General features: G+C 36.9%; 1 protein-coding gene across 1 annotated transcript in view; it reads right to left on the bottom strand.

Moving 5' to 3' along the window:
* DEK (DEK proto-oncogene) overlaps nucleotides 1-14,573 on the bottom strand; it is a 29,884-nt gene extending 15,311 nt beyond the window's left edge. The window contains exons 1-6 of the mRNA XM_024756737.1: nucleotides 14,215-14,573; nucleotides 10,830-10,931; nucleotides 10,480-10,589; nucleotides 9,045-9,139; nucleotides 8,038-8,158; nucleotides 3,595-3,783 (exon numbers count right to left, since the gene is read on the bottom strand). Coding sequence (XP_024612505.1) covers nucleotides 3,595-3,783; nucleotides 8,038-8,158; nucleotides 9,045-9,139; nucleotides 10,480-10,589; nucleotides 10,830-10,931; nucleotides 14,215-14,359 — 762 coding nt within the window. The 5' untranslated portion in view covers nucleotides 14,360-14,573. The remainder of the gene's footprint in view (nucleotides 1-3,594; nucleotides 3,784-8,037; nucleotides 8,159-9,044; nucleotides 9,140-10,479; nucleotides 10,590-10,829; nucleotides 10,932-14,214) is intronic.
* Nucleotides 14,574-14,617: the final 44 nt, after the last annotated feature.

Raw genomic sequence — 14,617 nt, 5'->3', positions numbered from 1 at the left:
ATGTGAATTAATTCTAAAGAAAAAGAGAATTTCTTTTTCTGTAACCCCAACAGCACTTAGCACACTCTCAATTTATTGAACTGAGCAATCAAAAAGTGATTACATTAAAAACCACTTTTTAGTACTTGTGCCAAGTACTACTCTTAAGTGCTTTAAATAAAGGCACTTAATACAACCCTTGGAGGCTGGTACTATCATTATCCCCATTTTAAAGGTGGGAAACAGGTACAGAATTTACAAGTAACTTGCCCAAAGTCAAACAGTGACAATCAGAGTACAGCTGGGATTTGAACCCAGTTTCCAAGAGATGGAACCGCTCGCTGCGTATCATAGAAGCAGAGGTATAGGTACAGAGAACCTCAAACAAAATGTCTTAGCAATTGCTGGCTAACATGCTAAATGTGACATATTTCATATAAAAGACTTAAAAAAAAAACAAAAACCCTGTCAATTCTGTTTTAACTGCAGTTTTCAGTGATTTCAAACATATATTTTAAAATAACATTTACTTATAAATTAAGTATCCTATTCTTTCACACAGCTAAATATGGAAAGTAGCAGGTGAATAATATTCAGCCTCATATAACTGGCTAATGAACAACTATAACTTGAACTGGATTTCTGCTTAAAACTTCTGACTTCAGCAATATGATACAGATTATTTGGTCCAAAGCTCTCAATTTACAGAGGAAACAAGAAACAAGTTCAGTTATTTACTCCAAGAATCTAAAATAGAACAAGCAGCTGATCTTAACAGGGAGAACTCTTATCTATGAAGGAAAAATTCATTTCAGGAAATAAAAATAAATAATATTAACCCAGTAATTTTCCATGAAAAAAAATCTGCAAAAAACATTACATCTATAGGGCTTCCCTGGTGGCGCAGTGGTTGAGAGTCCACCTGCCGATGCAGGGGACGCGGGTTCGTGCCCCGGTCCAGGAAGATCCCACATGCCGCAGAGCAGCTGGGCCCGTGAGCCATGGCCGCTGAGCCTGCGTCTGGAGCCTGTGCTCCGCAACGGGAGAGGCCACAACAGTGAGAAGCCCGCATACCACAAAAAAAAAAAAAAAAAAATTACATCTATAAGCAATCCTCAACTTTTCCAATCAACCTGCAATTCCTCTGTATAGCCTTAGAAAAGAGGTCCTTTCATAGTATTGACCAAAAATACCTGTTTATGAAGTCCCTAACAAGGATGCCACTTAACAGACTCCTCAAAAAAACAGAATAAGGGAAAACAAAGTTACTATAGAAATACTATCCTTCCTGCCAACACTTACCTTTCAAAGGCATTCAGAGCCTTTCACAGCAATGGAATCAGCAATAAAGTTTTTGAGGAGGATGGCCCTAAATTTGAAGGAGTCTTTAAAGAAATGAAGAATACCTATGTTTGCCAGAGGGTTATTTATCAGGAAAAAAAAAAGATTTCTCAGTCCAGATTTTACTGGCATTATATTTTATGAAGTCTGTCAATACCAGTCCAAGTAGAAAAACCAAAGCAGAAAACAAAGCATTATGATATAGCTTTTAGATTGTGTTGCTTTACATACTTAATGTCTGAAAGGCATTTTTGTGGTTTTTTTTTTTCTCCATGGATTTTCATCATTTGACCTGGGTTTCTAGCAAATGATCCTCATTTAAGGCAATGAAGAAAGAAAGGCTTTGATCTGTAGTGGGACAGTTCCATTTGTGATCATTATCCAGGAACCAATATGGTTATAAATCAGGAGTCATCTACATTCACAGATGTCAACTAACTCTATTCAGAACAAAGGGACAATAATCTGGAAAGCAAATGAGAAAACGAGTGTAAAATATCCTCACTTTTTAACCTGCACCTTAGTAATGACAAGAAGACTGGATTTATAAATCTTGCATATGGTAAAATGTCATCTTAATACTAACAGTAATAGCAGCAGCTAATACTTATATAGTACTTGTGCCAAGTACTACTCTTAAGTGCTTTAAATAAAGGCACTTAATACAACCCTTGGAGGCTGGTACTATCATTATCCCCATTTTAAAGGTGGGAAACAGGTACAGAATTTACAAGTAACTTGCCCAAAGTCAAACAGTGACAATCAGAGTACAGCTGGGATTTGAACCCAGTTTCCAAAGGCCATGCTCCTAATCATCTTGCTTCTACAAAAAAAATTAGATGTTTATATTCTACGACAACTTTTCATGCTTTAAGTCTGCCTTTAAAAAGGTCTTGGGAAGCGTGCATAGTGAATACACAATAGTAGATAACCCAAAATTTGCTGAATGAGGAAATCTATTACTGCAAAATTGCCACTATTTATATTCACATATAAATAACACGTTTTCCTCCTACATGTCCTTAAAATCTATTCCATAAAAACCCTAGTGCTCAGATTACTCATCTTCCTTCATACCAAAAATATATTAAGATACTAGTTATGAAACACCTGCTGGATCTGTAGTATCCTTTTTAAAATTATGAAGCATTCTACACTTAGCTTTATAGAAGTCTTTATAAACTCTGACCTTAAAACAAGCATGGATTTTAAATACCTAAAGACAAGTATACACAAAATGCACACCTATAAAATCAGTTCACCACATCTTTATTCTCTCTAATCCAGCAGTTATCAACTGAAGGTGATTTTGCCCTCAGGGGACATTTGGCAATGTCTAGAGACAGTTTTGGTTTTCACAGCTGGAGGCTGGGGGCAGGGATGTGCTACCGGCATCTAGTGGGCAAATACTCTGCAATGCACAAGACAGCCCCCTCCAACACCAAAGAATCATCTTGGTCCAAAATGTCAAGCCACATTAATCAAGCCCCTACATAAGACAAGGGGGATTACCCAATTTACAGAGCAAGTTCTGATCATTAAAGAGAGCACCAAAACAAGTTAAAATAGAGCCAGCAAAACACTGTTAACAATAACAGGAAATCACCTCCTTGTACCCTCTCCCTCATCTACTTGATTGAAGATACATATTAAGGAGAGGGTAAAGCTAACCCCTTACATGGTTCAGCAGCTCTCCTCTTCCCAAAGTTTTTCTTCAGAAACTAAATATTCTCAACATTTTATAAATACTGCCAAGTAAAAGAAAATGACAGGCATTCCTAAGTGACACAAAATTTGCCCACCAATCAAATAAACTTCAAATGCCACTAGTCTCATTAAATAATCCCAAACTGAGATAAAACGGTGGTCCTTAATCCTTGCTTTTTGCATAAAGCAGAATAAACTGGTACAAGTCAATCATAAAGTATTAATATACTACGAAAAATTTCTTTAAAAGTCTCCTTTGTGTTCCTGTCAGGATATGTACTCCTCCCCCTTTATTTACCTACTCTAGTCTTCAAGGTCCAGCTCAAACAGTGCACAGCAACTTCATTCTTTTCCAACTCTTACATTCTGGCATGGCAATAAAACTAAAAGCTCCTTAAGGGAAAGAAAGGGTTTACACTTAATCCTTTCTGTGTCTTTGGAATTAAAAACAACCAACATGGTACATATATAGTTCCTTCAAATCTATGCTTTCTGTCTTAATCTATTATATAGCAGGAGTATTTAATTCTCTCCATGAAAAGAAATGAAAAAACCCCAACATTTTACCTCCTCTTCACTTTCTTTATCTTCATCATCTGAAGACTCTTCTTTGTTTTTCTTTTCCTCTTCATCACTGCTAGACTCATCTGACAGAATTTCAGGACATTTGGTTCGCTTAGCTTTCCTGGACATTCCAGAACTGTTCCGTTCCTTCTTGTTGCCTTTGCTAGAAGTTTTTTTAGATTTTGGCAATGGCTGCATAAAATAAGGATAACATCAATGAGGTATTATATTTCCAAGTCAATCATGTCTTTTTGATAACTACTTCTCAACTTAATTCTTCTTGTTCCTGTCTCAAGAAATTTTATTTCCAAGCTTAGCAGCTTTACAGAGAATTCATCTTTAACTGCATGTGTTGAGTCAACCTTTTTGTCTGCACTACCAACACCCTTTCATTTTTTTTAGAACCTTAGGTTCTAGGCAAGACTCTTCACATATTTGAAAGAAGTATGTGTTCTACATTCTGACAGGGGACTAGAAGCCCAAGTGCACACTGTGTTAAGTTCAGATATTTGTTTATACTTCATCAAGATGATATTTCCAGTTAGACTTGCTATTTATTTCACTCCTACAAGCATTAAAACTGTCACTGCCTTCTTGCTTTAGGGGACCCACTAATCGACCAGGAGGAATCATCCATAAAGGAAATAAAACCTCACTTTACACATCTTGAATTGATGAAACATACAGTTTATATTCATATTACCTATGGGTTCTACTTTCAATAATGCCAGGATTATATTCTCACTGATTTTAAATATGCAATAAGTGTCGAGTATGTTAATTATGAAATGAATTAAGAACCACAAAATAAGTGCCACTGCCATTACTCTGATATTCAATTAAACCATGTATATTTAAAAAGCAGAGATCACATGAGGAAAATAATTTAATTAACTAAAAACTTTAATTTTTAAATGCTTTCTTAGGGGAGTATTTACTAACTTCTGAAATTGAAAACTATAAAATAACCTTGCATAAAGGATCTGAAAAGACTAAGGAATTAAAATTATTTACTTCTAAAATCATGGGCATCTTTTGTCTTTATTTTTGCCTATGTTATTTTCTACAATAAGGAAAATTCTGTAACGTAACCTTAAGATACGCGATTGTGTAAATGTTACTGGTAACTCTAAGCTATCTCTCATGAAACTAGCAGAACCACAGGTCCCTTCTCTTTCAGGAAATTTCAGTCTTAGGGATCAATGTTACCTGTACAAAAATTAAGAAAAGGTGGCTGCTTTGTGTAATGTGGCATTTTCAGGCTATCTACAACCCACAGGACAGCCTCTAGCTTGCCCAAACAACCTACCCTTCTCTAAAGACAGACTGGGAAACAGCCAATCTAGGTACCTCCAGAAAATAAGTTAGTGGACCAAAGATATTCCTCAGAGAGGTTCTCCACAAGAAACCTCCTAAAATGTATACAGATAACCTTGTTATGTGAACTACTGCCATTACCACCTATTACCAGGAACCAAATCCATCTGGATAAATTCTTTGATATGCTTGTTTGGAGAAAAGGTAACTCACCGTCCAAACTCTCACTATTCACTAAATGAAATCCAAGACATGAATATATTTGAAAAATGTGATATCCCTATGTCAGCTCAGAAGCCAGATGCAGGTTATAAGAATATAATCTGTATGTGAAATCAGTAAGATGAGGACTGGAATGGGTGCTAGATAAATTTATACAAGAAAGTGGAAGAATGCTGCATCATTCAAGAAACCAATCAAGAAAATGCAACTTCTAAAAATAAACGAAGAGACTTTCATTTTTAAAAAGTAATAATATATAAATGCCTTAGAGCTTTCCTATACTGGTTCTAAAAATAGCTGAATCTATTAATCAGAATCCAATGTCAAGAGCATCATCCCTTTTTGGAAACAAAATCTGATTAACCGTCAAGCTAGAAGTACAAAAAGATAGTAAAACAATGTTAAATCAATAATTTTAAGACTATCCTAGAGCAGAAAAAATTAGTATTAATGACTTTATAGTGTTTTCCTCAAATGATGGAAGTATATGGTAGCACAGAAAATAGCTTGAGATTGATACCATTAGACTAAGGAGTAATCATCACAGAATCAGATATGAAAAATGGATATAAGAGTAAGATTCCATAAAAAAGGATAAAACAGTGGTTCTCAAAGTCTGGTTCATGGAACCTGTGGTTTCCTGAGACCTTTCCAGAAGCCCAAAAGGTCAGAACTATTTTCATAATAATACCAAGGCATTATTTATTCACTTTTCACTGCGTTGACATTTGTAGTAATTGTGCAAAAAGCAAAGGTGGGTAAACCTACTGGTACCTTATCGAGATGGAGGCAGCAAACTGTGTTTGTAGTCATTATATTCCTCATAACCACACACCAATTCTTGATGAAACAGTAAATACTGTGTTAACTCTCAACCTTTGAGTACATGTCTTTATACCATCTGTATAACAAAATTGGAGGTACACACAGAGTACTTTGGCTACATAAGGAAGTTCACTGATCTTCTCAAAGAAAAGCACTTGCACAACTGAGCAGTGAACTAAGCTACCTTTTTTCATGGAATATCATTTTTAAAAGAATAATTAAAAAACTATGCCTATTCAGACTTAGGTATTTGACAGACATAGTCTCAGAAATAAATGTGAGCCTGTCACCTCACAAGAAACCTGACAGTATGTATTGCCAATGATAAATTTCAAAATTTCAAGTGAAAATTAAATTTTGGAAAGTTCACAGCCACTCTCATGGACCTGACAGCCTCCCAATACCTAATGATGAGACAAAGGTTATATTAATGAATGTGACTTTTTGACAGTGTTCAATGAAATGCGCCAGCATTTGGAAGATATGCATAATTCAGGGAACCAACATTTTCCAAATGGAGAGTGCATATTACAATATGCATAGGTAAAAGGTCCAAGTTTATTAACATGGTTTTAGATACCACATTACAACTAACCTTTAAGAACCTCCCCACTGTGGAGTTTTGGTGTTATATCAAACGAGACTATCCATAATTAACTGAAAGGGTTTTTAAAATATCCTTCCTTTTTCTACATACACAGCTGTGTGTGGCTGGATTTTCTTCATGTACTTCAAGCAAATCAATACATTGCAACAGAAGGAAATGCAGAAGCAAATGAGAATAGAGCTGTCTTCTCTTAAGACAGACATAAACAGATTTGCAAAAACAGAATGCCGTTCTTCTCATTAAAATTTTGTAAAGTATAGTTATTTTTCATACAAATATTACTTTTGTTAACATGTAGTGAGCCTGTTATTTTAGAACTTTTCAGTTTTAATTCAGAATACAGTAAATATCAAAATAACCCACATAAACAAAAGCTCTTGAGGTCCTCATTGATTTTAAAAGGGTAATGGGGTCTTGAGACTAACACACTTGAAAATCACTGAGGAAACGTTGAATATAAACATATCCCTCATATCTCAGGCAACTTAGTAACTGCTTCTGGGGAAATAGTGTTCAAACTCATCTTTTAAATAAATCAACTAGAACCCCTCCTCCCCCATTACCATATGCCTTCAGTTTGTGGCTGTATGACAAAAATATCCTTAAGTATCACTATCCAGCTAATGGTCAACAGGACCAAGAGCAGACAAAAATAAAGTCCCAGAGCTATTTTCTGGTTTCTAATCTTAATGCCCTTCTCCCCTCACTGATGGTGTTCCCCTGAACTCCTAGGCCCTCTAGATCTCTTCCCAATTTCTTTCCTATCAAAATGAGAAAATATGAAAATATTTGCTAAAAGATTGAAAACAAACTGAAAATGCAAGGTCATATAATTAGCACTTCAATAAACATTTTAACTCAGTGATGTCCTTTGTTACTGTTGAACAATCAGGGCAAACCTAATCCAGATTTTAGAAGAGTAGTGAAAACTGTAAGACTTTTACTTCCCTGTCCAGCTCCTGGGCTCTCTTGATGATTCTGGAAATACAGTCCAAGCAACTTCAAAGAGCCAGCTTTTTTCTGTCACTTTCTCATAACCTTATTCCAGTATCTAGTAAATGTCCAGCTTTAATACACCATCTTGCCTTTCCTGATCTGATTATAGGTCGCACACCCTCCCTCACCAGCCCAACACCTCACCCTCAGCTCAACCTGTTTCTGTTCTTCAAGTGCTTCTATATACATAACTCTGGATACTTCCTTTGTATTTCTGTCCCATTTGACATTTAGTTAACAATTATTTTTCTTAATCTTACATCCTTTACATCTGATAAGGGAAAACACATCCGTATGCCTTCTCTGTTATTTCTATCATGAAATTGTTGCAGATATGTCAACGGAAGGCATATTCTTTGAATGTAAAAGATATTACTGAATGTTGACAGCAATGCTAATTAAAATGTTCCAGAAAAAAAGAGAATGGAGACACTACAAATAACTGATTTGTTACTGAAATAGTAAAAAGTGATCCTCACTTTGCCAGAAGGCTTTGGATGCATTAAGAAATTCAAGATCCTTTTCACCAGTTCACTATTTACACCTGATCGCTCCAAATCAAGAACCTCGCAGATGCTCTTTAACATGGCATTTCTAAATCTGAAACAGAAAATGGAAGAAACCAATGTGATTATGTAGGAAAGTTTATAAACATTCTCCACAATATAAAGATAATAGGTAACCAAACTGGCTCAGCCACAAATATTAAGAAAACAGCCAACGTTTCTCTGAATCTTAGAAGTACTCCCGATAATCTTGACTACTACACAAAATACAACCAGATGTAATTATTAATAAATGGAAAACATCATTTACCAATTAAGTCTTAAAGGTGGTATGAAAATAAATTCACTTAGTTCACTGAAATATAACCTCAAGTTTTCAATACTATAAAATTCACAGACCTGTTAATTCTTCTGGCTGGTGATTGATTAAACAACACATTTTCCCCTGAGTATTCCTACTGACAATGTCTCAAAGAAGGTATAGGTAATGACCTTTAATACTTAGAGTTTTTAAACTACAGGTGACTTAACAAACAAAAACTCTTATAAGAATATATCATCACATTAAAAAAATTTTTTTAAAGAATATATCATCTTGTTTGCATTAGAATGGACATGATTTCTATCAAATTGATTAACTTCAAAATAGTTTAAATGGTACCTATAAGTGGGAGAACAGAGTAGCTGGCAGGGAACAGGAATGGAAGAGTTTTCACTACACTTCCTTTGGACCTCCTGAATTTTGGACTGTGTGAATGATTTACCTGTATCATTCTTCTAAGAATCAGAAATGTCTTTAGAGTTTTCAATAATCTTGACAGCCACTATTTATCAGAAATAGTTAATACTTTATGATGACATGCTCTTGGAATTTAAAGCAAAGAATCATCAGTCTACTGAAAATGTAAGGGCAGTTATATTTAAATGTTTAAAATTAAGTGTGAAGCACATTAACTATGATATTTATAAAAATAACTTACTTTTTCAACATTTCTTCCTTCTTTTTATATTGCATACTTCCTTTTTCAAATGGAAATCCACTGAACTGACCCACATTCTTCTTTAATGAGGACACCTGAAAATGTTTCTCCTATTATTAATGCTACTACTTATTACCCAGTAATGTACACAAGAAAAATTTCAAAGCCAACACCTTTATTTTCACACCTGTCTCCACGCTATAATATTGGTGTAGTCAACATTTTTTCTTCACATTGGAAAACTGTATTTGCTACTAAAATATTAACATTATAAAGTGTTCAAACTCAATTCTTTGAAAATAACAATTTGAATTGAAATGCATTTCATCTGGGAATTTTTACTAGTAATTATAAAACCACAACTAAATGTTACCTGACAGCATCAGGGGACGTGGAAAGTTACTAAAAAGACAGCCTACTCCCTGGCGGTCCAGTGGTTAGGGCTCCGTGCTCTCACTGCCAAGGGCCCGGGTTCAGTCCCCGGTCAGGGAACTAATATCCCACAAGCCGTGCAGTGCGGCCAAAATAAATAAATAACATTTTTTAAAAAATGACGTCCTTTCCTTAAATAATACAAGTTGCTAGTAATATTTCTTATTTTCCAACAGAAAGTCAGGGATTGATTCTTTAAAAAGAACAGAGCACCTCCAAAAGTTAATACCATTTAGCAGTAATGGGACTTGTGTAGATTAGATTGTTGTCAGGGTCGACTGAGGTAACACACATGAAAATAAATTTTACCATGCTTCAGACAGTCAAACAATGTCAAACTTTACTTTGTCCACTCAAAGTCTCCTCACTTATATGAAATACTGAAGTTGTGTGTACAGTATAGTAATTCAGTAAATGAAACACTGATTTATTCTAACACTGGCAAAAAATTACCACCTAACAGATATTTCCTCAAAATGAGATACAATATGCTGTAATCATTTATTTCTGAATGGTCAGAAACATCCAAAAAAGGGAGTTCCCTCGTGGTCCAGCGGTTAAGACTTCGTGCTCCCAATGCAGGGTGCCTGGGTTTGATCCCTGGTCAGGGAACTAGATCCTGCGTGCCACAACTAAGACCCAGCACAGCCAAATAAATAAATAAATATAAATTAATTTTTTAAAAACCAAAAAAACAGATTTCTTCTAATACAGTTAAAAATCACTAAAATCATAATTTTGATTTCACAATATGAAATTTTAGTTTGCCTTTAAAACAACTACAGTATGAAGAGCCCTGGATGTTAAAATACTAATGGCTAATATCCAGCTACATCTCCTGTGATAAGTCATTCAACTGTGTGCCAGCTGGCTCACTTGTATGGTATGGAGATTGATCTAGTTGATTGCTTAAGTCCTTTCCAGAACTAAAATTATGCTTCCATTGTGAAGTATTTTAACACGTAAGTAGACTACTAGGTAAAAGGTATAAAAAAGGTCTTACTGTGCCTGGTCTGTTGTAAAGCAGTTTATGTAGATTTCTAAGTTCATCCGTTTTCTTCTTACTCAGAAAAAAATGTATCCTTTCAATTTCACAAAGTTTCTGCCCCTTTCCTAGGAAAAAATACCATGTTAAAGTTAAATACCCATTATGTGTTAGAACATTTAATTTAATGAGAATTGTTTTTTACAGCATAATTTACATATAACTTCTGTTCTAATAGGGCAAATTAAATAGAATTACACCAGTTATATATTGCTACTTAGTAAACACTAAAAACTAATAAGCACTGCTATCCATCATTTTGTACATTTAGGCGTTTTCACTATAAAATGAAAGGAACATAAACTTACCTTGTACAATTGTAAATGGCTCTCTTTGCAAGGAAGAGACTTGCATTGTCAACCTCTCTACTTTTTTCTTTTCCCTCTTGCCTTCCACGATGAGACTCTTTTCTAGAAATCAATTTAATACTTCTTAAATAACAAAAAGCTTAAAGAAGGTATTAACTTTATTACATAAACATAAACTCTTCTCCTGAGCATGATTTTGAGAAGTAAATGATACAACAGAGATGAAAATACGTGATAAGTTAATAGCGTTGCTGAAGTTTTTTAAAAGTAACACTTTACTTACCTGGCAACCCCACAGGGGAAGTAGTTTTTAAAAAAAAAAATCAGAAAGCAAACAAACTTCTATCCAGCTACAATTATTGCTATGGAAGTCCAGTCATTTTATTTGTGAAAAATCACCAAGGTGCTCATTAAACCTACTATTTGACTAGACATAATTCTATTAATTGGGATTCCATTTACCGTACATCAGAAAACAGCAAGTTTAGATTGAGATTTTAAGAACTTCAAGAGATATTCAGGGCAAAGCAATAATTTAGTAAGCTGACAGAAGAAAAGCAACAGTAAGGCAGAGCAGTCTGGAGTTACTATGGCTAGGGTAAAATTCTACAAGTTTACATTTAAGGCAATCAATTGGGAGGGCATTACTTTGTAGTTCAATAAATGATGTTCATAATAATGGTCATAAAACCCTGTAAAAAAGTTTTGCAATGTTTAGTCCAGACTGCTTTTTTTCCCCTAAGCTAGGTAATATATATATTTTACAATTTAAACATTATGCTGGATTTTCTTTTTTTTATTTTTGGCTGTGTTGGGTCTTCACTGCTGCGCACAGGCTCTCTCTAGTTGCGGCGCGCAGGCTTCTCATTGCGGTGGCTTCTCTTGTTGCGGAGCACGGGCTCTAGGCCCACGGGCTTCAGTAGTTGTGGCTCGCAGACTCAGTAGCTGTAGCACACGAGCTTTAGCTGCTCTGAGGTATGTGGGATCTTCCTGGACCAGGGCTCGAACCTGTGTCCCCTGCACTGGCAGGCAGATTCTTAACCACTGAGCCACCAGGGTAGTCCCTAGGCTGGATTTTCTAAAACCCACTTACTTTCTGACTGAGATAAAGTCAGATAAATAAGAGGACAGTATAGATTGCTGGAAGTGCTTCCACTCATTCACCTGCATGCCTATTTTGTGCCAAGTTGCACTAGATACTAAGGCAGCATCAATAGATGATTAAGAAACTGAATATTTCTTGAAAGAGATCATGTCTACTGGGGTCCGTGAGACACAAATATACTCCAAAGTAGAAGATGATAACACACTTTAAGAAAGATATAATTGAAAGTCCTCTGAGTTGATGAAAGAGTAATTCTTTTTCGATTATGGAAAAAGGACCAAAACACTGGATCTGGCTTTGAAGGACAGGTAAGATTTGGAGACATAAGGATCTGCCCACAAAGAATTAGTAAAAAGAAAGGGATTCCAGCAGGTGTATGCTGGCAATGGTGTGCGGCAAGGAGAGAAAGCACTCTAAAGCAACGCTGGTGACCACTCCGCTTCCTTTCCCTGAGTGATGTAAGCCCTTTGCTTGCTGCTGATTACCATCTATAAGCTAAAGACATTCCTGGTCTACCTCCAGTCCAGAGCCTTCTCCTGAGCTTCAGGCTGTCAACTGAACAGCTCCACTTCATGTCCTACAGGCACCAAACTCAATGCATCCGAAACAGAAGTCATAATCATCTCCAAACTCACTCACCTTCATGAATTCTATCTTTCAGAAAATGGCAGTATTATCCACCCAGCTGCCAAAGACAGAAACCTAGGAGTCATCTTTTACAAGGCATCTCCTACCGCCCTTCCCCTCACTCCCCAAACCACTGCCAAGCTAAGTCAATTCACCCCCTTACTTGGCACAAATTTCAGTGTCTTGTTTCTATGATGCCTCAGTAGTAGAGTTAAATTTTCAGGGCCAAGTAGGATAAAAACATCCACAATTTCGACTGCTCCACAAACACCTCAAATGAGGAAAAGGAGAACAATAATAAATTAGGACAACTATAGAACTGCCTGGGGCTATTTTTTTTTAATTTTCATGTTAAAAAAAAAAAAATCACAATTTAAACTGCCATCAATCTCCCGAGCAATACTGTACCGGTCATTTATATAATTTTTACATGACTTCTATAATTTCTTCCTGATGTGAAGAAATTCATCATCTCGGTGGTATCCAAAACCAAAAATTGGAGGAAAAAGCGCTGAGAAAGTCTTGGACTAGTAGTGAGATACTGCGGCCAATTTCGAGTTATTATATTATGAATAATTTAAAAATAATTCGTATTTTTCCTAAGCATTTTTGTACTTAAACGTGGACATGCTTCCCCTTAGAGCACATACCACTTTAGACAAACAAAAGGCACACCATGTAATCTCAACCCAGATTGTATTTATAAAAAGTGCTGACGGTGGACTGGTTTAGACTTAAAAAAAAAAAAAAAATTGACAGTGAAACCTGGGTTTGGGACGAAATCCTCAAACCTCTTCCCAAGTTTGGTTGAGCGGTAGTCAAATATTAAACAAACCTAGATTGGGCTAACACCAGGAGAGAAGGATAAGATCTGTGACACGGAGCTTTAAGTGGTTAGAAACATTTTAGGAAGCGGGCACACCTAAGGGGCACTGCCCCATGCATCCTGGATAAACTGACGCAGCATACCACTCAATTCTCTAAGACTCCTCGGTTTCGTGCGTCCAAATAGGCTACTACCACTCTCTCTCAACACCAAAACTGAGACAGCTCTGAGCTCTCATTTAACTTTCTTTCACAGTTCACTGCTTTCGTATTTAACTACTTTCTAAGGGAGCAACAGCTTTCACCGGTGTTTCCCCGTGAAAGTAACTCCCCTAAGCCTTTGAAAAGAACGTCTGCTGAAGTTCGGCAAATAAATTAAAACTATTAAAATATTTCCAGGACTCGTACTAATAACTTTTTCAAGTCTTAATATATGATTTCAGTTAGGACCCTACAATAACTTCAAAAGGCAAAGGACGTGTACTTAAATTAGCAAAAACAAAACATTACCTTAGGAACTCCCAAGGCTAGCACTTTTAAAAAAACAGATCTGAAACTTACAAACTTCCTGTCAAATGATAAAATGTTATGAACTTCTCTGTTGCTGACGAGAAGTAAACGGCACTCCAAAGTAGTAACGGAACGAGTAATTTTTTTTTTAATTGGAATTCCCAAAGTTATTTTCCCTGCTACAGCTCAACACGAAAAACCCTAATTCCGCAAACACTCTTACTGAAAATCACTCCGATTTAGCGTCTTTAAGCGCAAAAACAGCCAGAAAACCGTTTTCGGGAAAATCGATCACTAGCAACGAGACTTCCTCCCCACCTTTCTCTTCCTCTTCCTCCTCCTCCTCGTCGTCCTCGTCCTCCTCTTCACTTTCTTCTCTCGGGCCGGGCATTTCGGGCTCTTTCTCGGACGCTGGCTGGGCGGGGGCTCCCTCTCCCTCCGCAGCAGGGCCGGAGGAGGACATGCTGTGGACCTGCGAGCGGGGAGGAAGCCACACGTCTCGGTCCCCTCGCTCCCGGCTGGAAGGACGCGGCGGCTCCAGCCGGCCGCCCCCGGGAGCCGCGGGAAACCTGACCGCAAAGTTGCCTCCCAGCGTAGCCGGGTCTGCTGCTCTCACTCCCCGGGGGCGGCTTCCCTCTTGCCCCGCAGGCAGTCCGGCCGTCCTGAGGCGGGAAAGCGCGGGCGCCTAGCCGCCCCTCCCACCGCCCGGCCCCCGCCGCCG

This window comes from Neophocaena asiaeorientalis, unplaced genomic scaffold (genome assembly GCF_003031525.2).
Source record: "Neophocaena asiaeorientalis asiaeorientalis breed wild unplaced genomic scaffold, Neophocaena_asiaeorientalis_V1.1 scaffold627, whole genome shotgun sequence".
NCBI lineage: Eukaryota > Metazoa > Chordata > Mammalia > Artiodactyla > Phocoenidae > Neophocaena > Neophocaena asiaeorientalis.
The sequence above is the reverse complement of the archived record's forward strand: the minus strand, read 5'-3'. Positions and strand labels throughout refer to the sequence as shown.